Raw genomic sequence first — 27,905 nt, 5'->3', positions numbered from 1 at the left:
CAGGGCTGGGACTGCATTCTATCTGTTCATTGTGATTGTGTTAAACGACTTGAAAGACCAGTTTAAGATCTTGTTAAGCAAATAGCTGTTTCATGCATCTCATTTCCATTGCAGTTCGGCAACTGTAAAAAGAATTTCACTTTCAGCATGATGAAGCTTTCCACTGACTCACTATGAGTTTTCAGCCATAATAAGCAGCACACTTAGCAAATGGAGGTGAGAGCCACTCCCACCGCACCGTTGGAGACAGTTGTGTGTTTGTTTGTTTCGCAGGTTCATGGCGATACCTGAAGATTGAGTTGGCACCTCCTCCAATACAAGAACCTTTGAACAGTCACACTTTGCTGTTTGTCTTTATTGCTCTTTTCTCCTCCCTTCTTTCAATTACTAATAACATCCTCCCCCACTTTTGTTCACATTCCCCTTCTCTTTCTCTCTCCTTCTTTTTTTCGCCTTATTAGCTCGGCTTTGTTCAAGCTGATGACCACAACAGATTAGCTCTGCATAACAGACAAAGAAGCAACGGTAGTTTCATAAGAAACTAGTGTTTCTTACCATTTTGATTAATAATATCTGCATGATGCCTGCCTGAAGCTGCAGTGAAATGATAAAAACAGCAGTTCTCAGCCTCCATCAATCCCAATGAACATATACAGCAGCCAGATATAAGCAGCTTAAGGAATGGAGGAATGTACTGGCACCTGCTTGTCCCCGGCAAACCACAGTGTTTTTGTGTGAGGGGCGACCTTCAGGATTACAGCAAGAATTTCAATTTCACAGTCTTTTGCCCTGTGCTTGAAGCCACAGGCAGGCTTGCAAACTCTAAACTGTGACGGTAAAAGGAAAAAAATGATCTGTTCTGGAACCTAATTGTGTTGGATTCATAATTTTAATGATATTTAACTGATTTTGATTTAGTAATGTAACTTTTGATTTAGTAATGAGGAAATAATTAGTATTGGCTGCTGGATTGTGAAATTATACTGCGAGGAAGTTCAACAGGGAGCAGTTGGAAGGCCATAGTGTTTTGATACCTGCTTATTAGGTAAGTGAAGAACCACAGGACAAAGGTGGACTGAAATGAAACTCCTCCCATAGTCTTATGGTGGGGCTGGGCTTGCATTGAGACAAGACAGACATAGACCGTTGCCTGTCAAACCTGTTGTCATTTCTCCAGAAACGTTCAGTGGCCTACTCTGTATTTTGAGATCACTTGTGTTCGACTCGCCTGCCAAAATGATGGAAGAAGTGTCTATTGCTGTTGCTTATGATGCCTATATTATTGACCAAATGTCAGAGGAGGAGATCCTGGCCAGTCTAGTGGTGGAGTCTCTACCGAAACAAGTGGTAAGTTCAGCAACTTTGGACCTCACGTTTGTCACATGTTGACTTAAAGCTGGCATGCTGTAATTTTTAATGGAGTAGCACAACAGCATGGTTATTTTTATTTTTTTCAAATCTCTTTTAAAAAATATTAGTGTGTTTGTGATCAATTATTGTTAAAATGTTTACTCCTTGGTGGTCACAAACATAAATATTATAATAATATAATGTACATGGTGTATAATATATATATATATATATATATATATATATATACTTTTTTTTTTATTAATACAAAAAAGTCATTATAAAATTGCAAAAAGAAATGCTCATATGAATCCTGCAACTATGAACTTTACATAAGTACTTAAGATGTTACTGAACATTCCTTTCATGCCTTCAAGATTTTTGCACCTGATATGATCTAAAAGTTTAATAAATATGTACTTGATAATATATAGATAATGTGTGTGTGTGTGTGTGTGTGTGTGTACATTTATTTATATGAATTAAATACATAATTTCATTTAAAATTATTGATAAAATTGCAACTACGAATATTATATAATCACTATTTAGAAGATGTTAAAGTACATTCCTTTCATGCCTTTTAGATTTGCATACAGGCTACCTGATATGATTTGAAAGTTATTTGAATCTCCTTTTTAAACAGGTGCCATCTAAAAAGCCAAAATTAAGAGATAACCAACTGCAGCCAGAAGACCCACTCGACAGGTACGAGGTAAGTGATCACACCCTGACAAAAACAAAAAGCTTCCGTCCTGTTCTGCAACACCCAGATCTACAAAACTACAGCTCTTGCATAATCATACATTGAATACTTCAGGGTTGTAGAGTTGTGGTATTAATGATTTTCTTTCTTTTTTTTTTTTTTTCTAGAGAGAAAACCGTATGCTTCAGGAAACCAGTTTGCGTCTGGAGCAGGAAAATGATGATCTTGCACAAAAACTTGTCACCAGCAAGATTGCACTGAGGACTGCTTTAGATCAGGTCTGTCAAATTTTTATGAGTTATCATGCATATATGCAACAGGCTAGTTTCATTTTCTGTTTTATTTGCTGTGCATGTTTAGATAGATCTGGTGTGCTTTTTTTTTAGACCGAGGACCAGGTGGATGAATTAACCAAGGAGCTGTTAAAAACCAAACAGCTTCTGAGGATTACAGAGGAGGAGAAAAGGGGAAAGGAGGAGGAGGCTTCACAGGTGCTTTAACATCACTGATTTGAGCAGTAAAGTGTTTGAACAATCTCTGTGAAAGAGAGCCCATGCTTTGCCCTTGTCTAATGCATTGATGTGTTCGACAGCTAAAAAAGATGTTTAGGAGAGAGCTGGACAAAGCAGAGTCAGACATTAAGAGATCAAACAACATCATCGCCGACTACAAGCAGGTAAACATTCAATTACAACTCCACATATTCAATAAATGTTGCATTTGATGCCAACTTTCAGCCCATTTTCTTGCGTCCTTTAGATTTGCTCCCAACTGAACACTAATCTTGAAAACCAGAAAGCTCAAGCAGACAAAGAGCTGGCAGTTATCAGGGTAAGAAACAAACTGACCTCAAAGCAGCTTGACCTTCGCCGTCAGTCTTACTGTAGTATGATGTTTCTCCTTAAACAGCCTATTTTCTCACATACACTGTATAAATTTGATTATTTCAGAGCAAGATGCTGGAGTGTGAGCGGTGCAGACACATCTTTAGTATGGATGGATCAATTCAGCTGTGCTCTGAGAGTGAAGAAAACTCTGCTCAGGAGGAAGTGAAGGCCTCTCTCAGAGAACAGGTCCAAGAGTTAGAGAGAGAGCTAGCCCAGACCAAGCTACAAATGGTGGAGTCCAAATGCAAGATACAAGTAAGACATAAAAGTCTGATGAAAAGCATGTGACTTAAAACTTGAAATGTGACTTGTGAGAAGATTTTTAAAATATATTTTTCTTAGTGCCGTCAATCGATTAAAAACATTAACTCGATTAATCACACTTTTTTTCCCTAATTAATCGCAATTAAAAACACTTACGTTTTTTATATGTTTTATATTGTAATAATTTAACAGTTAATCTCCAAATTAATGTAGAGATAACATAAAGGCAGTATATTTTAAATACTTGTACTTGGCATCTTTTTATGAATGAAGGTCCATTCAGTATCACTGATACTAATAGCTACTGATGTCTGGATGAAAATGATTTTCCCTCCCCAATTTTATACATTAATTATAGCCATTCAACATTACAGTGTAATTGAAAGCTATGATTTATTTTACATTTATTGGGCTTCAAAAAATATAACAACTTTTAATTTAAGTGAACTTCAAACAATCCTCACATAAACCCATAATAACTGTCATATTTACCTGTGCCCTTTCTTTACGGTGGCCCAGTAGTGCACAACGAAATTTAAAAAGCAAACATAAGTTCACAACACAACAGAAATAAGCCACACAACGGAAAATGTACAACACAACGAAATAAAGCCGCAACACAACGGAAATGCTCCCGACCACTAGAGGGCTCTCGGAGCGCGGTAAAGTTAGTTTTCCATGCCAGCAGTCTAAAAAATATATCAACACCACGATTAGTTTTAGCAGTATGTAGCTAACCATTGTATATCGACATTCATTAATTCAAAATCACCTATGTGCATTATAGCTGCATTTATACTCTAGAATGCTTTGACGCGATACCAAAGCGCATGATCACTAAGGGAACATCCGCCAATTCCTTCAAGTTGTTAAAACGTATAATTTGTATTAAAATGACTTTGTTCCAAATCCAAAGCTTGATTGTATTGGTAGTAGACTGACTTACTACAGCTGACTTTTTTCCAATGCCTCCCTTCATGTATTTACAGTAAACAATTATTTTTTAAGATATTTCCATAATATAAAAGGTAATTTTTTTTCTTTTATCATGTTTCAAAGGTTGTAGTTCCTATTAACCAGACTGACTTACAACAGGTGAACAACAGTTTTTTTTATAAAAACATTAGGCCTACTGTAATTCACCTAAAGTTTTTTTTTTTTTTTTATGTCCCAATGCTTGTGGTAGATTCCTAGTGACCAGACTGACTTATTACAGGTGAAATTGTGCCAATACCTTCCTGTAATTCTGCAATTCACCAAATGGTTTTTATTTTTATTTATCAAATTAAATTATAATAAACTATACGTTTTAACCACTTGGTGGAATTGCCAGACGTTCCCTTAGGGATCATGCGCTGTGCGTGTCCAGGGGGGCAGTGTTTCATAAAATATTGAAGCTTCCCCAAGCACTGCCATTGATTAGCAGACCCCCACCTGCTGTTAGCATTCCATTGACTCCCATTCATTTTGGCGTCACTTTGACAGCGAATAACTTTACATCTGAGGCGTTTAAAGACTCCATTTGTCCATTATTTATTTCTAAAGAAACACGAAAATGTATAAAAGGCTCCATTACCTTGTATCTTACGTTATGGCCCCGTAGATGCAGTTTTTGTAAAAATAGGCTAACGATTGCGTCATAACCACGCGACTCTCTGTCGCACAGTAGAGAAATTACCGTATGGACAGGAGGAGAAGCTCGCGCGCAATCGGGGGGACGTGGAGGCAAAATGACAAAGTAATTAATCAGAATACTTAGCAAAAGTTGCTCCTGCTCCTAGCTCATGGACACCTCCTACTCACGCTCTCCGTCTCTGCAAGTTTCGGAAGGGAATGATTCAGATTTCTCTTGGCACAGCTACTAGAAGACAGACGGGTTGCTCACGTCACATCTACGTCGTCAAGCTCAGTTTGAGTCTGCGCAGTACGCTCAGCCATCAGGAAGTGAGTGCTTCTAATTGACTTCACTTTTCTCCGTTGAATCCAATGGGGTCGCTGTGTCCAGTTTATATACTGTCTATGTGCGCGTCAAAGCATTCTCCAGTATAAATACGCAGCTATAATTCATGTAGGTGATTTTGAAGTATATTTTATGTCTATATACAATGGCTACATACTGTTAAAACTAATTGTGGTATTGATATATTAAGACTGCCGACTCTATAGAACAGTGGCAAGGAAAACTAACTTTACCGCGCTCCGAGAGCCCTCTACTGGTCGGGAGCATTTCCGTTGTGTTGCGGCTTTATTTCGTTGTGTTGTAAATTTTCCGTTGTGTTGTGGATTCATTCCGTTGTGTTGTGAACTTATGTCTGCTTTTTAAATTTCGTTGTGTTGTGCACTACTGGGCCACCGTAGTAAACGCGTTAACGTTAAGAGCCCTAATTTTTCTTCTACCTTTTTTTTACTCTATATTACTTACAACATTTGTAAACATTTCTGATTCTGGCAAAGTCTTTATTGATTAACCAAGAAAAACAGAATTAGAATTTTTCATATAAATATAAAATGAAAAGTAAAATAAATGAATAAAAATGACATTAGGTGTAAAATTATATGTTTTTACATTGCTTTAACTCATCAAAATAAGTTATTTATAAGCTATAAAAAAATCATATAAGCATAATATAAACATTGCAGTTGAAATGACTTAAACATCCAAGTTGATGGTACTTAAAAATTGAAGTTAAAAATTCTTAAACCATGGGCAATACTTTAACAGAATTTATTAATCTATTTTAATACATTTTTAACAATTCAAGTTTTATAAATAAACATTTGTTCACTTATTGTGAATAACATGACTCAATGAACAATAGTAAATTAATAAATTAACATTCACAAATGCTGTTAAAAATAGTGAAGTTGTTCATGATAACTTGCGTTAATAAATTGAAGCTTATTATTTAGTGTTACTGAAGTGTCATGTAAATGATTTTAAATGCATACTTTTATGCTAAAAAAATATATTAAAAAAATCTCTTTTTCATCATTTATTTATCATCTTGATTTCCCAAGGAGTTGGAGCACCAAAACACAGTTGTGACGACTGAACTTCAGGCTGCTAAGAACACATGGCTCAGAAAAACTCTGGACTCTTTCAGGACAGCTGCCAGCGGCCATCAGAACTCCTCTCAATCAGATTCTGCCTGGAGCCCCACAAATAACCCCCATTCCAGCTGGGTAACCAGAAGGCTCTCCTGGGCCCAACGAGAAGGGAGAGCGGCCAAAGTATGAAAAGGAGGAGCGTAGTACGGGCCTACTAGTGGAGAAGAAAAATATTTCATGAGAGCACTCCTGAAATGAGTCTCACAAATGATGAGAAAGCTATTCTCTCAGACCTTAGGGCCAGTTGCATAAACATAGTAACAATAGTCACAATGTTAATACTGAGTCTTAAGAACTAGTCTGACCAACAGTTAGTCAAGGGGTAATCTGAAAATACCTACTTTTCATATTCAAACTAGACCAATTTACCTGTTTAACTTTCTTAAAAAAAAAAAGTTATGACCAATCTTAAAGAAAAAAACTATTACATGACTAACCTTTAAGACTAATTTAATACGCAACTAGCCACAGAGGACATTATCCACCTTAAGAGCTAATTTGATGTGTCTGGCGTCTGGTGTCATTCGCTTCCAGTTACTTTTAGCTGTACAAAACAGCTTGTTATGCTGCCTGATACTGCAAACTGCTGTTTCATATTCCATATTATTTTAATGTATAGTGTTGCAATTATAAACACACTGGTTTGTAGCACTTGGATATTTTTCTAGTTATTTACCTATAGTGGCTAGTGAACCAGAAGTCTCACAAATTCACAGAAATTAGCTTACTTCTGCAATGCAAAACAAGGTGGAACAACCTGTATGGTTGTAGACATTGGGAATGAGAGGATTCTTAAAGGATGGGTGACAGGAATAAATATCTGCCCACATGAGATGACTGCAACATATCAGTTGCTCTAAAGGCAATCTCACATGAAGACTGGATGAAATTTTTGTACTGTGAGTTTAAGCATACACCGCAAAAAGTGTTTTGCAACTTATTATGCTTCTAAATGAACTGTTTTTTTTATTTAATTTCACTACATCAACCTAACTACATTAGGTTACATAAACAAAAGTAATTTGAATGGGTTAGATCAAGTACAAACAATTGTCTTCAAACACATTTACGGTTCATTGTTGGTACTGTACAATGTGAATGTATTTATTTCATTATCTTCTACAACAAATAAACTTCATGAGACCTTTAATAAGACCTTTATTTCAATTCAAAACTACAAATTTTTCTCTCAAACTGAAAAGAAAGCTTTGAATATTAGACAACTGATTGCATGTTAAGAGCAACAGCAGAAATGTCAACAGACCTTACACAAACAAAGATGCATTTGTCACCTAAAACAATATGAATGTAAACAAAGAGGTACGATTTGCTAATTCTAATCCAGAACCTAATACTCAGACCTCTCCTCTGGATTGTAAAGATCATCAAAAAAGCCCTCAGCGGCTCTGAGTATCTGAACAACAGCGTTTAGAAGCAGTATGTCAGTTTGAGGGTCTATTTCCAGTTCTTGGCAGTAGTTTTTCACTGGGATCACAGCAGACATGGAAACTCCAAGCTGAGCGCTCACCTCTTGCACCTGACACAAAACAGTTCAACAGAAATACTCAAGAACAAGATGTGAAAGAGAACAGTATAGAATACTGACAATAAAGTAATTTATATTCATTTGTACCATTTTGTTGACATAGTGGCTCTGGTAGACATTTTTCAGGTCTTCTGCCACTAAGGGACAGGCCTCATCCACCTTAGTGAGCAGAACCAGCTGAGGAATACCTGAAGTACAGAATAACACCTTAAAAATCCCAGAGATCATTAAACTATGGGTGAAGCAGCCCTAGTGTGGTTAAAGATTTGTGTTAATTGTACAGAAGAAGTGACATCAAGAAATGTTCAGAAATGGACTTTACCTTCTGTTTCTTGAGAGAGGCTGAAAATACAATATTTTATTACTTAAATGACAAAATACACTCATGTTACTTGAAATGTATTTAAATCTAATTCATTATTGTCAGTCACTCACCGAGCTGGTTGGTTTTCTTTCGAAAAACCGCAAACTTGTCATTCATTTTGTCAGAGAGGAGCTTGACTTTGCTGGAGTCGATCACATACACCACACAGTGAATCTTGTCCTTCAGGCCAGGAGATTTGTGGAAATGAGGGGAGTCTGGCTGTATAGGCATTGATGGGTTAAACTAAGAAAAAAACATGTAGTAAAACTTTAAATCATTAAGAAGTGAGACTGAAAATACTAATAAAACATCTCCCACACCTAGTAACTGTTATGTTTACCTTTCACCAAAAGTTCTCACCTGATACCTGTCTTGAATGTGACCCTTCAAAATACTGGCAAAATCATCTACATCCAGACCGCTGTTCAAACCCTCCTCCAGACCCATCGAGTCACACAGAGTGAAGGGAACATGGCTGACACCGCTGCCTGGCTTTATGTGGTAGGTACGGAACTACAAGGCACAAATATTTAGCTATTCATTTAAATACAGTATAGAGATATCCAATCACAATATATCCCTCTGTAAAATATCAGAGGTATAATTATCAGGGTATATTTCTACCTGAGTAGTCAAACTGGTTCTGGCAGTGCCAGTGTTGGCCTGGGTGCTCACATAACCCTTGAATACAGAGTTGATAGAGTTGAAGAAGCTTGATTTCCCAGCCCCAACAGGACCAACCAGTAGAATCCGAGCCTGTTTAACTGAGCTTAAAGAAGGCTTCCAGCCCGAGATGATGCTCAAGAGTGCCTTCCTTCTCCTAAAAATATTAATTTCATTGTCAAATTCCTTAAGGAACACAGTAAGTCAGAAACATTTTGTAAAAGACCTTGATCTTAAAATAAAGACAACAGACCAAATTAAAATCTAAATTACTTTTAAGAAGACACTAAATTTGCTTCACTCACTCAGAGTTCCACTGCACATTTCTCCATGGTTTCTCCATGAGTCCTCCACAGTCTGGTGAGAATCCAAACCAGAGTTATTCACACAATCATTACTGAAGGTGCACTATTTTCTCAGCAATTATCTGAAATAATACAAACCTTCAACTCTGTACACCTCACATTCTGTCAGCTGTAAGTCATTCCCATGCATCTTATGTGGATCGAATTTGTATGTTCCTGGATTACTGTAGACGGTGGCTGTGTTATTGTAAAGAAACACTAAAGAACCGAAGTTCGGACCATTGTCAGTGAAAGAAATCTGGGGATTTTCACTGAACACTCGGAGAGGATCTCCTTTAACCTCTTTGTCATTAAAGCTGAAGAGAAAAGCTTTGTCATCCACAACATATTGGCCAGTTTTACCATAATCTTTGCTAGTAAAAGCTCCAAAAACATATCCAGACTTATTGTAAGCTACAATAACAGTTGGTCCCTGCTTATTACACTTTTGGTGAAATGTATTGATATTGTAGCCATGCACACTGGCTTTGAACAGCAGGCTGAGTCTGTCATGGCTGAGCAAGGAGCAGAGCTTCCTCCTCTGCCATTTGGTCAAGCTGGATGTGATGGTGGTGCTCATAATGATCTGAAAAACATTCAACCAACATTTTGTTATAATGGAATGGAAAGAAGAGGTCCTTTAAAAGTATTTTGAATATATTGTAAAATATGCATGCAACTAGCCTATGTAAAAAAGAGCAACGTAGCCTAGTGCCCCCAATCCCCCATGCACCCAAATTCATCCGAAATGACTCAAATAATTCAAATTATATTAAGTATGCAAATGAAATGAAACCAGCTTACGTTGGAACAAGTAGTCAGAATCTCCTGCTTTCTTTCGCAACCCCGAAAGATATTACTTTAGTTTTTAGGGTAACGCAACTTGCGGTACGTCGTAGCCTACGTCACAAAAATGAAACGTGCCGTCGTAAGTTTGGTTCTGGCAGGTTCGGTAAATCAGTGATGTGATGTTTCATAATTAAAACACTCGAATAAAAACTAGTTTGGTAATGACACCTAATAAAGCTTCTATCAGACCAAGATGTAGACAATATTAAACTTAATGATATTTCGGATCTTTAAACTGTAGCTCTGCTGCCCAGCAAAAAAAAAAAAAAAAAAATAAATAAATAAAAAAAATATATATATATATAGCCTATATTACATGTATTATGTTAATAAATAATAAAATTAAGTTCAAGGTTCTCTATCTCTATTTTTTGTTTATTTTTTGTCTATTATTGTTTACTCTACATGGTAAACAAATAAAATACATATCCTGTTTTATCTAGTCATTTTTATTGTTTTCATTTTAAAATTGTAAGATTTCATTAAAAATTGCTTTTCATTAAACGCACAAACCTGCAGTTCATTAAAAAAAAGAACTCAATGTGGGAAACCTGACGTAATGTAAAATGTAATGCACTTCATGTTATTCATATTGGTTATATTTGTTATAACAATTGTTATTCATTATAAAGGTACATTATAATAAAAGGTACATTATTCATTATAAATTCATTATAAAATCTTAAAGGTAAGATTTTTGTAATAAAATATCCAAAAATCACTTTCACAGTGTGATATATTTCCTGCAGTTGTGTAGCCTACTTACAATATCCCAAAAGTTCCCAAAGATTTTTAATTTCAGAGAAATTCCAAATTTAAATAATGACTCGTCCCTGGTCATTGTCACCTGTCAATGACATAATATCTGCACTATCCCTGGTTTCCGCTCGTACTGCCATAGTAACCATGGCGACAAACGGGGACAACTGCATCTAGTGGCACGCTCACGCTGTTGTTGTTTTATTCAAACATTATGGACCATGGCAAGCAGACTTTGGGACAAAAGGAGAACTAAAATAAGGATCAATATCAGCCTGGTGTTTTCGAGATGCCGAGGTCCATGTCCGCGACTAACTTTGTCTTGACAGAGACGCCGCTCTTGCGTGTACTTTATTAGACAGGCGAGCAAATGTACATAAAACTAATCAATGTTATATAGCTCAACATGATGAAATGTTAGAATATGATCAGTATGTTATTCTAATGTTGATCTAGCTTACTGCCAGTCTCATACAGCCAACAAAATAACACATTGAATAACATTGTAACTTTCAACACACTCAGATGCAGTTTAGTGTGATAGTGTAGACCAAATGAAACACCGCTGCGTTACCTCATAATTTTAATTCGTCAAATAAACTGACCTGTGTGAGTAGTATTTCTGCACTTGCGGCTAGTTCGGTAGAATGAAATGTCCTTATTCCTTTATATACGCGGGATCGCGTGTGGCGCTGATGTCAGTCTCTCATTAGCAATCGTGCCATGCTTCATACCACAGTCATGTTAAAAACATTAATGTATTCACTCATCCATAAACATTATTAGATCCATCAGCATGATGACAAGTTCCATAATTCCGCTTATGCGTCATCAACCTACGCCTCTGTTATTGTAAGAGGTTAGCGACCGCTAGCGGCGAAAAAAAATGACATATTGTAGCTTTAAACAATCCTGATGCGCAGTTAGTCAGAAGCATTTCATAAAAGACATTGATATTAAAAACAAAGAAACCAGACCACATTGACTGATTTATTGAATCTGAATTTTTTTTAAGAAGACACTGAATTTGGTTTGCTTCACTCACTCAGAGTTCCAGTGCACATTTCTCCATGGTTTCTCCATGAGTCCTCCACAGTCTGGTGGGAATCCAAACCAGAGTTATTCACACAATCATTGCTGCGAGTGCACTACTCTCTCATAAATTATCTAAACATTAGCACAAAATAATACAAACCTTCAACTCTGTACACCTCGCATTCTGTCAGCTGTAAGTCATTCCCATGCATCTTATGTGGATCGAATTTGTATGTTCCTGGATTACTGTAGACAGTGGCTGTGTTATTGTGAATCAAAAAAGCCCTCAGCAGCTCTGAGTATCTGAACAACAGCGTTTAGAAGCAGTATGTCAGTTTGAGGGTCTATTTCCAGTTCTTGGCAGTAGTTTTTCACTGGGATCACAGCAGACATGGAAACTCCAAGCTGAGCGCTCACCTCTTGCACCAGATTCTGCCTGGAGCCCCACAAATAACCCCCATTCCAGCTGGGTAACCAGAAGGCTCTCCTGGGCCCAACGAGAAGGGAGAGCGGCCAAAGTATGAAAAGGAGGAGCATAGGCCTACTAGTGGAGAAGAAAACTTTCAGGAGAGCACTCCTGAAATTAGTCTCTCAAATGATGAGAAAGCTATTCTCTCAGACCTTAGGGCCAGTTGCATAAACATAACAATAGTCACAATGTTAATACTGAGTCTTAAGAACTAGTCTGACCAACAGATAGTCAAGGAGTAATCTGAAAAGACTTACTTTTCATATTCAAACTAGACCAATTTACCGGTTTAACTTTCTTTAAAAAAAAAAAGTTATGACCAGTCTTATAGAAAAAAACAATTACATGACTAACCTTTAAGACTAATTTAATACGCAACTAGCCACAGAGGACATTATCCACCTTAAGAGCTAATTTGATGTGTCTGGCGTCTGGTGTCATTCGCTTCGTTACTTTTAGCTGTACAAAACAGCTTGTTATGCTGCCTGATACTGCAAACTGCTGTTTCTTATTCCATGTTATTTTAATGTATAGTGTTGCAATTATAAACACACTGGTTTGTAGCACTTGGTTATTTTTCTAGTTATTTACCTATAGTGGCTAATGAACCAGAAGTCTCACAAATTCACAGAAATTAACTTACTTCTGCAATGCAAAACAAGGTGGAACAACCTGTATGGTTGTAGACATTGGGAATGAGAGGATTCTTAAAGGATGGGTGACAGGAGTAAATATCTGCTCCCATGAGATGACTGCAACATATCAGTTGCTCTAAAGGCAATCTCACATGAAGACTGGATGAAGTTTTTGTACTGTGAGTTTAAGCATACACAGCAAAAAGTGTTTTGCAACTTATGCTTCTAAATGAACTGGTTTTTAATTTAATTTCACTATATCAACCTAACTACATTAGGTTACATTAACAAAAGTACTTTTTATGGGTTAGATCAAGTACAAACAATTGTCTTTAAACACATTTACGGTTCATTGTTGGTACTGTACAATGTGAATGTATTTATTTCATTATCTTCTACAACAAATAAACTTCATGAGACCTTTAATAAGACCTTTATTTCAATTTGAAAACTACAAATTTTTCTCTCAAACTGAAAAGAAAGCTTTGAATATTACACAACTGATTGCATGCTAAGAGCAACAGTAGAAATGTCAACAGACCTTACACAAACAAAGATGCATTTGTCACCTAAAACAATATGAATGTAAACAAAGAGGTACGATTTGCTAATTGTAATATACATCCAGAACCTTCTACTCAGACCTCTCCTCTGGATTGTAAAGATCATCAAAAAAGCCCTCAGCGGCTCTGAGTATCTGAACAACAGCGTTTAGAAGCAGTATGTCAGTTTGAGGGTCTATTTCCAGTTCTTGGCAGTAGTTTTTCACTGGGATCACAGCAGACATGGAAACTCCAAGCTGAGCGCTCACCTCTTGCACCTGACACAAAACAGTTCATCAGAAATACTCAAGAACAAGATGTGAAAGAGAACAGTATAGAATACTGACAATAAAGTCATTTATATTCATTTGTACCATTTTGTTGACATAGTGGCTCTGGTAGACATTTTTCAGGTCTTCTGCCACTAAGGGACAGGCCTCATCCACCTTAGTGAGCAGAACCAGCTGAGGAATACCTGAAGTACAGAATAACACCGTAAATGCTATAAAATCCTTAAACTATGGATGAAGCAGACCTAGTGGTTAAAGATTTGTGTTTTTTGAGCGAGGCTGAACATCTAATATTCTATTATTTAAATGACAAATTACACTCATGTTACTTGAAATGTATTTAAATCTAATTCATTATTGTTATTTCCTCACCGAGCTGGTTGGTTTTCTTTCGAAAAACCGCAAACTTGTCATTAATTTTGTCAGAGAGGAGCTTGACTTTGCTGGAGTCGATCACATACACCACACAGTGAATCTTATCCTTCAGGCCAGGAGATTTATGGAAATGAGGGGAGTCTGGTTGTATAGGCATTGATGGGTTAAACTAAGAAAAAAACATGTAGTAAAACTTTAAATCATTAAGAAGTGACACTGAAAATACTAATAAAACATCTGCCACACTTAGTAACTGTTATTATTACCTTTCATCAAAAGTTCTCACCTGATACCTGTCTTGAATGTGACCCTTCAAAATACTGGCAAAATCATCTACATCCAGACCGCTGTTCAAACCCTCCTCCAGACCCATCGAGTCACACAGAGCAAAGGGAACATGGCTGACTCCGCTGCCTGGCTTTATGTGGTAGGTACGGAACTACAAGGCACAAATATTTAGCAATTAATTTAAATACGGTATAGAGATATCCAATCACAATATATCCCTCTGTAAAATATCAGAGGTATAATTATCAGGGTATATTTCTACCTGAGTAGTCAAACTGGTTCCGGCAGTGCCAGTGTTGGCCTGGGTGCTCACATAACCCTTGAATACAGAGTTGATAGAGTTGAAAAAGCTTGATTTCCCAGCCCCAACAGGACCAACCAGTAGAATCCGAGCCTGTTTAACTGAGCTTAAAGAAGGCTTCCATCCCGAGATGATGCTCAAAAGCGCCTTCCTTCTCCTAAAAATATTAATTTCATTGTCAAATTCCTTAAGGAACACAGTAAGTGAGAAACATTTTGTAAAAGACCTTGATCTTAAAATAAAGACAACAGACCAAATTAAAATCTAAATTACTTTTAAGAAGATACTAAATTTGCTTCACTCACTCAGAGTTCCACTGCACATTTCTCCATGGTTTCTCCATGAGTCCTCCACAGTCTGGTGAGAATCCAAACCAGAGTTATTCACACAATAATTACTGAAGGTGCACTATTTTCTCAGCAACTATCTGAAATAATACAAACCTTCAACTCTGTACACCTCACATTCTGTCAGCTGTAAGTCATTCCCATACATCTGCTGTGGATCGAATTTGTATGCTGCTTGATTACTGTAGACAGTGGCTGTGTTATTGTAAAGAAACACTAAAGAACCGAAGTTCGGACCATTGTCAGTGAAAGAAAACTGGGGATTTTCACTGAACACTCGGAGAGGATCTCCTTTAACCTCTTTGTCATTAAAGCTGAAGAGAAAAGCTTTGTCATCCACAACATTTTGACCAGTTTGACCATAATCTTTGCTAGTAAAAGCTCCAAAAACATATCCAGACTTATTGTAAGCTACAATAACAGTTGGTCCCTGCTTATTACACTTTTGGTGAAATGTATTGATATGGTAGCCATGCACACTGGCTTTGAACAGCAGGCTGAGTCTGTCATGGCTGAGCAAGGAGCAGAGCTTCCTCCTCTGCCATTTGGTCAAGCTGGATGTGATGGTGGTGCTCATAATGATCTGAAAAACATTCAACCAACATTTTAAAGCATGCTGTTATAATGGAATGGAAAGAAGAGGTCCTTTAAAAGTATTTTGAATATATTGTAAAATATGCATGCAACTAGCCTATGTAAAAAAAGAGCAACGTAGCCTAGCCTATGTTGGCTATTATTTCACCCATGCACCCAAATTCATCCGAAATGACTCAAATAATTCAAATTATATTAAGTATGCAAATGAAATTAAAACAGCTTACGTTGGAACAAGTAGTCAGAATCTCCTGCTTTCTTTCGCAACCCCGAAAGAGATAACTTTCGTTTTTAGGGAAACGCAACTTGCGGTACGTCGTAGCCTACGTCACAAAAATGAAACGTGCCGTCGTAAGTTTGGTTCTGGCAGGTTCGGTAAATCAGTGATGTGATGTTTCATAATTAAAACACTCGAATAAAAACTAGTTTAGTAATGACACCTAATAAAGCTTCTATCAGACCAAGATGTAGACAATCTCAAAATTAAGGACATTTCGGATCTTTAAACTGTAGCTCTGCTGCCCTGCAAAAAAAAAAAACCACAACCTAAATATTTATAATAGGCTACATTTATTATGATAATAAATAATAAAATTAAGTTCACGGTTCTCTAATGGTCACATGGTAAACAAATAAAATACATATCTTGTTTTATCTATTTAGTCATTTTTTATTCTTTTCATTTGAAAATTGTATCATTTAAAAAAAAAAAAAGTGTAGGAAACCCTGACATAATGTAAAATTTAATGCACTTCATGTTATTCATATATTTTCTTTCTTTTTGTATTTTCGTTCAAAACTATATTTCATTCATTCCTGTTCAAATCAGTGTGATAAATTAGTTAGGTCAAAAGTAATCTAAAAGTAGTCAGATTATATCACCTTAAATGTGTAATGTAATGGATTATACTAACTACAATATTTGTCATGTAATTTGGAATCAGTAACCGACTACAATTGCACTGCAAAAGGTGCAACAAAGGACACATGAAGCCAAGATGCAATTATATCGAAACATTTCATACAAAAACAAAATACCAGGAGCAAAAGAAAACTTGTTTCATCAGAGAACCAAGAAGGTGAAATAACTCGAAAAGGCTTAACAGCAAATTACCAAAACACAAACAAATAACAATAATAAAATAATAAAGCAGATGACACCGGAAACCAAACACATTCGATTTACAAATGGCTGCGTCCACTCTTAAAAATAAGTAAGGGTCCCTAAACTAACATATACTCAGAGAGATGAAAGGAGTAATGATGTCACGCATTTACAGAGAGAGGAAAACACTCAAAGCACAGACTGTAACAAATATAAATGTATGCGTTTAAAACCGAAAGATTCAATTTGTTAATACAAATAATAGGCTACATCCATCTTTAGGTGAGACAAGGAAAAGAGACTGAGCTCTACTTAGGATTGCCCTCTGGATTGTAAAAATCATCAAAAAAGCCCTCAGCGGCTCTGAGTATCTGAACAACAGCGTTTAGAAGCAGTATGTCAGTTTGAGGGTCTATTTCCAGTTCTTGGTAGTAGTTCTTCACTGGGATCACAGCAGACAAAGAAACTCCAAGCTGAGCGCTCACCTCTTGCACCTGTCACAAAACAGTTAATCATACTCAAGAACAAGATGTGAAAGAGAACAGTATAGAATACTGACAATAAAGTCATATTCATTTGTACCATTTTGTTGATGTAGTGGCTCTGGTAGACATTTTTCAGGTCTTCTGCCACTAAGGGACAGGCCTCATCCACCTTAGTGAGCAGAACCAGCTGAGGAATACCTGAAGTACAGAATAACACCTTAAATGCTATAAAATCCCAGAGATCATTAAACTATGGGTGAAGCAGCCCTAGTGGTTAAAGATTTATGTTAGTTGTACACTCAATCCCCACAAGAGGTGCTCTTGAGAAAGGATTTTCATCATTTAAATGACAAAATACACTCATGTCACTTGAAATGAATTCAAATCTGTTTCATTATTGTCAGTCACTCACCGAGCTGGTTGGTTTTCCTTCGAAAAACCACAAACTTTTCGATCATTTTGTCAGAGAGGAGCTTGACTTTGCTGGTGTCAATCACATACACCACACAGTGAATCTTATCCTTCAGGTCAGGAGATTTATGGTAAGCAGGGGAGTCTGGTTGTATAGGCATTGATGGGTTCAACTAAGAAAAAGATATGTCAAATATCTTTAAATCATCAAGAATATATATAAAAAAAAATCATGTAACTAGCTAGTAAAATATCTTCTAAACCTATTAACTATTATGTTTATCTTTTACTGAAGTTCTCACCTGATACTTGTCTTGAATGTGACCCTTCAAAATACTGGCAAAATCATCTACATCCAGACCGCTGTTCAAACCCTCCTCTAGACCCATCGAGTCACACAGAGTGAAGGGAACATGGCTGACACCGCTGCCTGGCCTTATGTGGTAGGTACGGAACTACAAGGCACAAATATTTTTAATACAGAACAGAGAGGTGTAATCAGAGGTGTAATAATCAAGTTGCACTTCTACCTGAGTAGTCAAACTGGTTCCAGCAGTGCCAGTGTTGGCCTGGGTGCTCACATAACCCTTGAATACAGAGTTGATAGAGTTGAAGAAGCTTGATTTCCCAGCCCCAACAGGACCAACCAGTAGAATCCGAGCATGTTTAACTGAGCTTACAGAAGGCTTCCAGCCTGAGATGATGCTCAAGAGCTCCTTCCTTCTCCTAAAAACATTATTAATTATAATTGTCAGATTCCTTAAAGGTACAATATGTAAGATTTTTGTAATAAAATATCCAAAAATCACTTTCACAGTGTGATATATTTCCTGCAGTTGTGTACTTACAATATTCCAAAAGTTCCCAAAGATTTTTAATTTCAGAGAAATTCCAATTTTAAATAATGGTTCGTCCCTGGTCATTGTCACCTGTCAATGATGTAATATCCGCGTTATCCCTGGTTTCCACTCGTACTGCCATAGTAACCATGGCGACAAACGTGGACAACTGCGTTACGTCTAGTGGCACGCTCACGCTGTTTTTGTTTCGTTCAAACATTATGGACCATGGCAAGCAGACTTTGGGACAAAAGGAAAACTAAAATGAGGATCAATATCAGCGTGGCGTTTTTGAGATGCCGAGCTCCACGTCCGCGACCAACTTTGACTTGACAGAGATGCAGCTCTTGCGTGTATAACATTGAATAACATTATAACTTTCAACACACTCAAATGCAGTTTAGTGTGGTAGTGTAGACCAAATGAAACACCGCTACGTTACGTCACAAGTTTAATTCGTCAAATAAACTGACCTGTGTGAGTAGTATTTCTGCACTTGCGGGTAGTTCGGTAGAATAAAATGTCCTTATTCCTTTATATCCGCGGGACTCGCGTGTGGCGCTGATGTCAGTCTCTCATTAGCAATCGTGCCATGCTTCATATCACAGTCATGTTAAAAACATCAATGTATTCACTCATCCATAAACATTATTAGATCCATCAGCATGATGACAAGTTCCATAATTCCGCTTATGCGTCATCAACCTATGCCTTTGTTATTGTAAGAGGTTAGCGACCGCTAGCGGCGAAAAAAATTACATATTGTAGCTTTAAACAATCCTGAGGCGCAGGATTATAAAAACAAAGAAACCAGACCACATTAGTGAATCTGAATTATTTTTAAGAAGACTGAATTTGGTTTGCTTCACTCACTCAGAGTTCCACTGCACATTTCTCCATGGTTTCTCCATGAGTCCTTCACAGTCTGGTGAGAATCCAAACCAGAGTTATTCACACAATCATTGCTGCAAGTGCACTACTCTCACATAAATTATCTAAACATTAGCACAAAATAATACAAACCTTCAACTCTGTACACCTCACATTCGGTCAGCTGTAAGTCATTCCCATGCATCTTATGTGGATCGAATTTGTATGCTGATGCTGGATTACTGTAGACGGTGGCTGTGTTATTGTGAAGAAACATTAAAGAACCGAAGTTCGGACCATTGTCAGTGAAAGAAAACTGGGGATTTTCACTGAACACTCGGAGAGGATCTCCTTTAACCTCTTTATCATTAAAGCTGAAGAGAAAGGCTTTCACATCAACAACATTTTGTCCTGTCTGCGCATAATTTTTGTTGGTAAAAGCTCCAAAAACATATCCAGACTTATTGTAAGCTACAATAACAGTTGGCCCCTGAGTATTACACTTTTGGTGAAATGTATTGATATGGTAGCCATGCACACTGGCTTTGAACAGCAGGCTGAGTTTGTCATGGCTGAGCAAGGAGCAGAGCTTCCTCCTCTGCCATTTGGTCAAGCTGGATGTGATGATGGTGCTCATAATGATCTGAAAAACATTCAACCAACATTTTAAAGCATGCTGTTATAATGGAATGGAAAGAAGAGGTCCTTTAAACGTTTTTTGAAAAACTATATACTAGATTACCGTCCACACCCTTATTCATGTGAAAGAATTCAAGTCATTCAAATTGTCACATTATAAAAAGTATGCTAAATGTAAATATTTCAATATAAAATATAAAAATGTATTGATCTTGCAAAAAACAAAACAAAAAAAAAAACCTTTTTATGAAATCAGCTCACCTTGGAACAAGACTTCAGGTTCGTCCTCTTTCCTTCTGTAACCAGAAAGATATTATTTTCTTTTTTACTGAAACTCAACGTTGTAAAGGCACGTCATAAAAATGAAGTGGCGGTACAGGTTTGCTTTATTGTGATATTTCCAGTAAACCAGTTAAGCACAAAACCCAGCCCTGCAGTCAATTTCACAGTCAAGTCAAGTCATCTTTATTTCTATAGCACTTTTTAGAATACAGATTGTTTCTTTGAGCAGCTTTACAGTGATAACAGGAAAATAATGACAGAACATTTAGAATATTTATCCAGTTCCATCTGGTTGAAATATTTGATCAACTATAAACTAACTTCACACCTTTCTCTTGCACTGATATTGCAAGATACAGTATTTTCTCTTTGCAGTGTAAATGCATTTATATACTTCATATTCTTCAATCTCTTAATCTTGAGCAGAATAGAGAATTATACGCTGACTCTCTCACGAAAAGTGAATCGCAGCTTCTCTGTTTCAAGCCATACCTGCCGATGTCACACTTTAAAGTGCATGTGCTGCATGAACGGTTCATGATGAAAATTTGATGACCAGTGTCATGGTACCAAGCCAACAAAGCCTGATTGGATTGGTTTGGTTTTATCAACTCAAAACTATCCCACAACCATGAGTTTGTTCAACTAATATCATGCTACCAGCCCCTGGATTATGAAGTCCTAAACTAAAATAAACAAGATTCATTTAAAACCAACTGTGCTAATCTGAATTAGCATGACTGAGGTTGTCTATAAAACATGGAATGAACCATGAAAAGCTTAAAATGGTATGGAACAGTATCCCGGTTCCAAAACTGTAACTGTGTCCCGTCCACACCCAAATTCATGTGAAAGAATTCAAGTTATTCAAATTGTCACATTATAAAAAGTATGCTAAATGGAAATATTTAAATATAAAATATAAAAATGCATTGATCTAGCAAAAAAATTACATTTTATGAAATCAGCTCACCTTGGAACAAGACTTCAGGTTCGTCCGCTTTCCTTCGGTAACCAGAAAGATATTACTTTCTTTTTTACTGAAACTCAGCGTTGTAAAGGCACGTCATAAAAATGAAATGGCGGTACAGGTTTGCTTAATTGTGTTATTTCCAGTAAACCAGGTAAGCACAAAACCCAGCCCTGCAGTCAATTTCACAGTCAAGTCAAGTCACGTTTATTGCTATAGCGCTTTTTAGAATACAGATTGTTTCAAAGCAGCTTTACAGTGATAACAGGAAAATAATGACAGAACATTCAGAATATTTATCCAGTTCCATCTGGTTGAAATATTTGATCAATACAGTGGGTACGGAAAGTATTCAGACCCCCTTAAATTTTTCACTCTTTGTTATATTGCAGCCATTTGCTAAAATCATTTAAGTTCATTTTTTTTCTCATTATTGTACACACAGCACCCCACATTGACAGAAAAACACAGAATTGTTGACATTTTTGCACATTTATTTAAAAAGAAAAACTGAAATATCACATGGTCCTAAGTATTCAGACCTTTTGCTGTGACACTCATATATTTAACTCAGGTGCTGTCCATTTCTTCTGATCATCCTTGAGATGGTTCTACACCTTCATTTGTGGAAGGTGGTCCACTTCTGGTTTATGGAAGTTCAACTTCCGGTTGGAGCGCACGCTGGCGTGTCTGACTGCCGCTGCTCTACCAGCTCAGTTTTCTTGCGTGAACTTATATTTTAATTTTGAGCTATCCATTTTGGATTCAAGGGAGCGCCTGTCTACTTGAAGGCCTTTCGTCCGCTAAAATTATATTTCCTCTGATGAGGATGGGCTCTTACTGGCTGGTGTAGGAAGGATTTTGGCGAGTGTGATCGACTACTCTCGGCTGGACGATCAGCTGTTAATCGCGGGGTTCGCCCGAACTTCCTGCCAACACTTCATCTCCATAAACATTGTCTTGCCGTGGAAGACTTTGTCTTGTGAGTGCAATATTGAATCGGCCGTCTCCGCCGGATGATCGGCTGTAAATCGCGGGATTTCCCGATCCACCTGCATATTCTTCATCCATACCATCGGCCTGTCGCGGAAGAGTCGCATAGACTCAGCTCTGCGCTCGGACGGTCCTGCTGCGGACTGGGATGCTACTGCCTTTCGGCCGGAGGATCGTATTGATGTGGATATTGCTCGATTTACTCGCCGGCCATCTATTACAACAGCGGCTTCACTGACGTGTGTTAGGACTTAGACCTGGTGATGGTGGCGCTTCAGAGGATGCTGTCCTTCCTGCTCACTGTTCTGGCATGTCACAGCGGTTTTAATGTACTTTTCTACACTGCTGTTCCGACTCTGGATTATCATACAAGTATGGCTATCTTCTACTCATCTCTGGATCTGCATAAACTAAACTCAACATATCGTCTGCCTGTGGACATTTATAATTACTGTGCTCACTTGAAAATTGTGCGCCGTCCTCGTCCACCGAGGATCCCGGCGCAGTTTCTATAAAGACGCACAGTTCACTTCTCTGGCAAATGACGTCATTCCAGTAATTTCATCCTGTCGGTCTTCCTCCAAGCCAGTCGCAAAGTTACGGTCAGTAAACCAGCTAAATCTTTGTTCTATCAAGATTTCATCTCCAAATCATGAAATAGCAGAATCTCAGACACTGAGGATGGCCTTGATAAACGCGAGGTCATTATCTAATAAATCGTTCATTTTAAATGACTTTTTCACTACAAACTCACTGGACTTTCTATTTGTGACTGAAACCTGGCTGAAACCCGATGAATTCTCATCTCTTGGTGAACTTTCTCCCCCGGATTGTGCCTTTTTTACCACCCCAAGACTTTCCGGTCAGGGTGGGGGTGTTGCTACTGTTTTTAAAAATAATTTTAAAAACAATCAACTGCAAACGGATGTGTACTCAAGTTTTGAAGTACAGTTAATGAGAATTAACATAAGGAGTCCTGTATTATGTGCATTGATTTACAGGCCTCCTAAATTTAACAAAGATTTCATCCAACAATTCTCTGAGTTTCTTTCTAATATTGTATCCCGTTGTGATAGGCTGTTGATTCTAGGAGACTTTAACATTCATATCTGTTGTCCATCTAAACCTTTGGTGAAAGAATTTTCTTGTCTTATTGAATCTTTTAACCTGTCACAATCAGTCTTTAGCCCTACTCATAATCTGGGTCACATTTTAGATCTGGTGTTGTCACATGGTTTTCCCGTAACAAATCTGAGAGTAGTTGATGCTGCTATCTCAGACCATATGCCAATTGTGTTTGAATCTGCTTGTGTTATTCCCACCTCAACTCGCTCAAAGTCTTTGAACTACTCTCGTTTTATCCAACCTTCTACTGCCAGCTTATTTTCTGAGTACTATCAGGCCAACCTTGCGAATGTCATCCCATTTGACGAATTAAATACTGAAGAGATGGTGGAGGTTTTTACTAAAGCCTGCTCCATTTCTTTAGACGTTGTTGCTCCCCTTAAGCCCAGGAAAGCTAAGGGAAAGGGCCCCTCACAGCCTTGGTTAAATGATTTTACTCGCTCTCTTAGACAAGAGTGTCGTAAGGCAGAGCGTAAGTGGAAGAAAGATAAACTTCAAATTTCATATGAATGTTTAACTGCATGCTTAATCACTTACCAAAAATCAGTGAAAGAGGAAAAATCCAAATTCCTCTCAAAACTCATCACAGAAAATGCAAACCGGCCGAGAATGCTGTTTAAGACAATTGATTCTGTGCTAAAACCATTACCAGCCCCTACTCTTGTTCTATCTCGAGAAACATGTGAGAACTTTTCACAGTTTTTTAATGAAAAAGTTTTGACGATCAAGGGTTCCATTAAGCCAGTAATATATACTCCACCTCTGACCTGCTCACCAATCAATTCACTAACTTGTTTTCACCCTGTTTCCTCTTCTCAGCTGGCTGATATTGTTTCTAGGGCAAAATGTTCCAGTTGTGAGTCTGATGTTGTTCCTACTCGTCTCTTTAAGGAAGTGTTCGAAACTTTGTGCCCAGCTGTAACAGATATTATTAATAGTTCTCTAGCGACCGGAATTGTCCCTGCTAGTTTTAAACATGCTGTAGTTCACCCTCTGCTTAAGAAACCCCATTTGGATCCATCTCTCCTCAATAATTTTAGACCTATATCTAAGTTGCCTTTTATTTCTAAACTTTTAGAGAGAGTTGTGCATAGCCAGTTGAATGCCTATCTCAGTACATCCAATATTTCTGATACTTTTCAGTCTGGTTTTAGATCTATGCACAGTACAGAAACTGCTTTGTTGAAGGTCAACAATGACCTTTTGCAAATCCTCGACACCGGATCGCACGCAGTGCTTGTCTTATTAGATTTAAGTGCTGCTTTTGATACGATCGACCATAGTATCTTGCTGCATCGTTTGGAAAAAGTGGTGGGCATTCAGGGTGTTGCCTTGCAGTGGTTAGCCTCGTATCTCAAAGACAGAACCTTCTCAGTAAATATGGGGAAATTTACTTCTACATCTGTTCCCCTCCTTTGTGGTGTGCCCCAAGGGTCCATTTTAAGCCCGCTCCTCTTTTCACTCTATATGTTGCCACTGGGTGCCATTTTTGAGAAACATAGGATATCCTATCACTGTTACGCTGACGATACACAGTTTTATCTACCGGCAAAAACTGATATGTCTTATCCCCTGGAAGCACTGTGTGACTGTTTTGAGGAGATCAAATGTTGGATGGCAAATCATTTCTTACAATTAAATGAAAGTAAGAGCGAAATTTTGACTTTAGGCCCCTCTAGCTTCTCATCTACTTCTAATTCTGGTTCGATCCCTGTCAGTGCTCGACCTCATGTAAGGAATCTCGGATTTACATTTGATTCGGCACTTAACTTTGATAAACAAGTCAGCTCAGTGGTAAAAGGCAGTTTCTTTCACTTGAGATCGATTGCAACGGTAAAACATTTCTTGTCTCAGAAAGATTTAGAGATTGTAATCCACGCCTTCATTACATCACGGCTGGACTACTGTAATTCCCTGTACTGTGGTCTGCCTCAAACTACAATCTCTCGCCTGCAAATTGTTCAAAATGCTGCAGCGAGACTTCTGACCGGTACAAAAAAGAGAGATCACATTTCACCTATCCTAGAAACTTTACATTGGCTTCCGGTGAAGTTCAGAATCGATTTTAAAATAGCAGTTTTTGTGTACAAGGCGTTATCCGGTGTTGCACCAGAATACCTATCTGAGCTTCTTACTCTGTACACTCCCCAAAGAACTCTCAGGTCTTGTAATCAGCTTCTTTTAACTGTCCCGCGCTTTCGCTGCAAAACCAAGGGTGGTCGGGCCTTCTCTGCTGCGGCACCTAAACTCTGGAACAGTTTGCCCTTCGCTGTGAGGTCTGCCCCGTCATTATCCAGTTTTAAATCGGCTCTTAAAACTTATTTATTCTCTCTGGCTTTTAATTAAGTCTCTTTTGATTGATTTTATATGATCTATTAAATGGATTATATTGGGTGTAATCGTGTCTATAATTGTATTTTGTCTTGTCTATTCTAATGCTTTTTATTTGCACACTGTAGCTCTGTACAGCACTTTGGCGCAACTCTGTTGTTTTTAAATGTGCTATAGAAATAAAATTTGACTTGACAATTTGACTTGACTTCATTTGAGTCCAGCTGTGTTTGATTATACTGATTGGACTTGATTAGGAAAGCCACACAGCACACACCTGTCTATATAAGACCTTACAGCTCACAGTGCATGTCAGAGCAAATGAGAATCATGAGGTCAAAGGAACTGCCTGAAGAGCTCAGAGACAGAATTGTGGCAAAGCACAGATCTGGCCAAGGTTACAAAAAAAATTCTGCTGCACTTAAGGTTCCCAAGAGCACAGTGGCCTCCATAATCCTTAAATGGAAGACATTTGGGACGACCAGAACCCTTCCTAGAGCTGGCCGTCCGGCCAAACTGAGCTATCGGGGGAGAAGAGCCTTGGTGAGAGAGGTAAAGAAGAACCCAAAGATCACTGTGGCTGAGCTCCAGAGATGCAGTCGCAAGATGGGAGAAAGTTGTAGTAAGTCAACCATCACTGCAGCCATCCACCAGTTGGAGCTTTATGGCAGAGTGACCCGACGGAAGCCTCTCCTCAGTGCACGACACATGAAAGCACACCTGAAGGACTCCAAGATGGTGAAACATAAGATTCTCTGGTCTGATGAGACCAAGATAGAACATTTTGGGCTTAATTCTAAGCGGTATGTGTGGAGAAAACCAGGCACTGCTCATCACCTGTCCAATACAGTCTCAACAGTGAAGCATGGTGGTGGCAGCATCATGCTGTGGGGGTGTTTTTCAGCTGCAGGGACAGGACGACTGGTTGCAATCGAGGGAAAGATGAATGCGGCCAAGTACAGGGATATCCTGGACGAAAACCTTCTCCAGAGTGCTCTGGACCTCAGACTGGGCCGAAGGTTCACCTTCCAACAAGACAATGACCCTAAGCACACAGCTAAAATAATGAAGGAGTGCCTTCACAACAACTCCATGACTGTTCTTGAATGGCCCAGCCAGAGCCCTGACTTAAACCCAATTGAGCATCTGGAGAGACTTGAAAATGGCTGTCCACCAACGTTTACCATCCAACCTGACAGAACTGGAGAGGATCTGCAAGGAGGAATGGCAGAGGATACCCAAATCCAGGTGTGAAAAACTTGTTGCATCTTTCCCAAAAAGACTCATGGCTGTATTAGATCAAAAGGGTGCTTCTACTAAATACTGAGCAAGGGTCTGAATACTAAGGAACATGTGATATTTCAGTTTTTCTTTTTTAATAAATGTGCAAAAATGTCAACAATTCTGTGTTTTTCTGTCAATATGGGGTGCTGTGTGTACAATAATGAGGAAAAAAAATGAACGTAAATGATTTTAGCAAATGGCTGCAATATAACAAAGAGTGAAAAATTAAAGGGGGTCTGAATACTTTCCAGTCTACCCACTGTATATAGACTAACTTCACAACTTTCTCTTGCACTGATATTGCAAGATATTTTCTCCTTGCAGTGTAAATGCATGTATATTCATCATAGTCTTCAATCTCTTAATCTTAAACAGAATAGAGAATTATGCTGACTCTCTCACGTAAAGTGAATCGCAGCTTCTTTATGTTTCAAGCCATATGATTGGCTGTTCGCTCCTGATGTCACACTTTCATGTGCACGTGCTCCACGAACGGTTCATGATGAACCGGAGAAATTTGATGACCAGTGTCATGGTACCAAGCCAACAAAGCCTGATTGGATTGGTTTGGTTTTATCAACTCAAAACTATCCCACAACCATGAGTTTGTTCAACTAATATCATGCTACCAGCCCCTGGACTATTAAGTCCTAAACTAAAATAAACAAGATTTATTTAAAACCAACTGTGCTAATCTGAATTAACATGACTGAGGTTGTCTATAAAACATGGAATGAACCATGAAAAGCTTAAAATGGTATGGAACAGTGTCCCGGTTCCAAAACTGTAACTGTGTCAAAATTCAGAGGCTGCATGCATCCATCGAAGGACTCAGACTTCAGAGACTGCACCCTT

The 27,905-nt window shown here is 38.0% G+C and overlaps 4 protein-coding genes across 5 annotated transcripts; 1 reads left to right on the top strand and 3 right to left on the bottom strand.

Moving 5' to 3' along the window:
- The first annotated feature begins 486 nt into the window (after positions 1 to 486).
- rabgap1l2 (RAB GTPase activating protein 1-like 2) lies at positions 487 to 7,463 on the top strand. 2 transcript variants are annotated; one of them, XM_084411192.1, is made up of 9 exons: positions 487 to 1,045; positions 1,178 to 1,347; positions 1,997 to 2,065; positions 2,224 to 2,334; positions 2,443 to 2,547; positions 2,649 to 2,732; positions 2,816 to 2,887; positions 3,007 to 3,198; positions 6,226 to 7,463. In XM_084411192.1, the coding sequence occupies exons 2-9, from the start codon at positions 1,237 to 1,239 to the stop codon at positions 6,442 to 6,444; spliced, it is 963 nt and encodes a 320-aa protein (XP_084267318.1). In that variant the 5' UTR covers positions 487 to 1,045; positions 1,178 to 1,236; the 3' UTR covers positions 6,445 to 7,463. The 2 variants fall into 2 exon arrangements, with proteins under 2 accessions (XP_084267318.1, XP_084267319.1); XM_084411193.1 differs by having other exon boundaries at positions 503 to 1,347.
- LOC311291864 (interferon-induced protein 44-like) lies at positions 7,450 to 10,132 on the bottom strand. Its single transcript, XM_084411189.1, has 8 exons — positions 10,037 to 10,132; positions 9,332 to 9,818; positions 9,194 to 9,245; positions 8,850 to 9,045; positions 8,586 to 8,738; positions 8,297 to 8,468; positions 7,949 to 8,049; positions 7,450 to 7,852 (listed from the first exon to the last, which is right to left on the bottom strand). The coding sequence occupies exons 2-8, from the start codon at positions 9,810 to 9,812 to the stop codon at positions 7,664 to 7,666; spliced, it is 1,344 nt and encodes a 447-aa protein (XP_084267315.1). The 5' UTR covers positions 9,813 to 9,818; positions 10,037 to 10,132; the 3' UTR covers positions 7,450 to 7,663.
- A 3,126-nt stretch (positions 10,133 to 13,258) lies between these two features.
- Positions 13,259 to 16,036, bottom strand: LOC311291866 (interferon-induced protein 44-like). Its single transcript, XM_084411191.1, has 8 exons — positions 15,944 to 16,036; positions 15,219 to 15,705; positions 15,081 to 15,132; positions 14,737 to 14,932; positions 14,473 to 14,625; positions 14,184 to 14,355; positions 13,896 to 13,996; positions 13,259 to 13,799 (listed from the first exon to the last, which is right to left on the bottom strand). The coding sequence occupies exons 2-8, from the start codon at positions 15,697 to 15,699 to the stop codon at positions 13,614 to 13,616; spliced, it is 1,341 nt and encodes a 446-aa protein (XP_084267317.1). The 5' UTR covers positions 15,700 to 15,705; positions 15,944 to 16,036; the 3' UTR covers positions 13,259 to 13,613.
- Positions 16,037 to 16,401: 365 nt separating this feature from the next.
- Positions 16,402 to 21,404, bottom strand: LOC311291865 (interferon-induced protein 44-like). The gene is made up of 9 exons (XM_084411190.1): positions 21,321 to 21,404; positions 20,327 to 20,361; positions 19,580 to 20,069; positions 19,430 to 19,481; positions 18,248 to 18,443; positions 18,020 to 18,172; positions 17,719 to 17,890; positions 17,404 to 17,504; positions 16,402 to 17,315 (listed from the first exon to the last, which is right to left on the bottom strand). Exons 3-9 carry the CDS (start codon positions 20,061 to 20,063, stop codon positions 17,130 to 17,132), a joined length of 1,344 nt encoding a protein of 447 aa, XP_084267316.1. The 5' UTR covers positions 20,064 to 20,069; positions 20,327 to 20,361; positions 21,321 to 21,404; the 3' UTR covers positions 16,402 to 17,129.
- Positions 21,405 to 27,905: the final 6,501 nt, after the last annotated feature.

Source organism: Rutilus rutilus, assembly GCF_951802725.1.
Source record: "Rutilus rutilus genome assembly, chromosome: 6".
Taxonomy (NCBI): domain Eukaryota; kingdom Metazoa; phylum Chordata; class Actinopteri; order Cypriniformes; family Leuciscidae; genus Rutilus; species Rutilus rutilus.
This window is presented reverse-complemented; position numbering and strand designations above follow the sequence as displayed.

Excerpts from the sequence above, each read along its gene's own strand:
- LOC311291865 (XM_084411190.1), bottom strand. The coding sequence starts at position 20,063 with ATGAGCACCATCATCACATCCAGCTTGACCAAATGGCAGAGGAGGAAG. Across the intron at positions 18,444-19,429 it reads AATGTGCAGTGGAACTCTGA|GAGAAGGAAGGAGCTCTTGA; the intron begins GTGAGTGAAGCA and ends TAATGTTTTTAG. Across the intron at positions 17,505-17,718 it reads AAGGAAAACCAACCAGCTCG|GTATTCCTCAGCTGGTTCTG; the intron begins GTGAGTGACTGA and ends TCTGTACTTCAG.
- LOC311291866 (XM_084411191.1), bottom strand. The coding sequence starts at position 15,699 with ATGAGCACCACCATCACATCCAGCTTGACCAAATGGCAGAGGAGGAAG. Across the intron at positions 15,133-15,218 it reads TGAGGTGTACAGAGTTGAAG|ACTGTGGAGGACTCATGGAG; the intron begins GTTTGTATTATT and ends GATTCTCACCAG. Across the intron at positions 14,626-14,736 it reads GAACCAGTTTGACTACTCAG|TTCCGTACCTACCACATAAA; the intron begins GTAGAAATATAC and ends TGTGCCTTGTAG.
- rabgap1l2 (XM_084411192.1), top strand. The coding sequence starts at position 1,237 with ATGATGGAAGAAGTGTCTATTGCTGTTGCTTATGATGCCTATATTATT. Across the intron at positions 2,066-2,223 it reads ACCCACTCGACAGGTACGAG|AGAGAAAACCGTATGCTTCA; the intron begins GTAAGTGATCAC and ends TTTTTTTTCTAG. Across the intron at positions 2,548-2,648 it reads AGGAGGAGGAGGCTTCACAG|CTAAAAAAGATGTTTAGGAG; the intron begins GTGCTTTAACAT and ends TGTGTTCGACAG.
- LOC311291864 (XM_084411189.1), bottom strand. The coding sequence starts at position 9,812 with ATGAGCACCACCATCACATCCAGCTTGACCAAATGGCAGAGGAGGAAG. Across the intron at positions 8,469-8,585 it reads ACATTCAAGACAGGTATCAG|TTTAACCCATCAATGCCTAT; the intron begins GTGAGAACTTTT and ends TTTTTTTCTTAG. Across the intron at positions 7,853-7,948 it reads GCCACTATGTCAACAAAATG|GTGCAAGAGGTGAGCGCTCA; the intron begins GTACAAATGAAT and ends GTTTTGTGTCAG.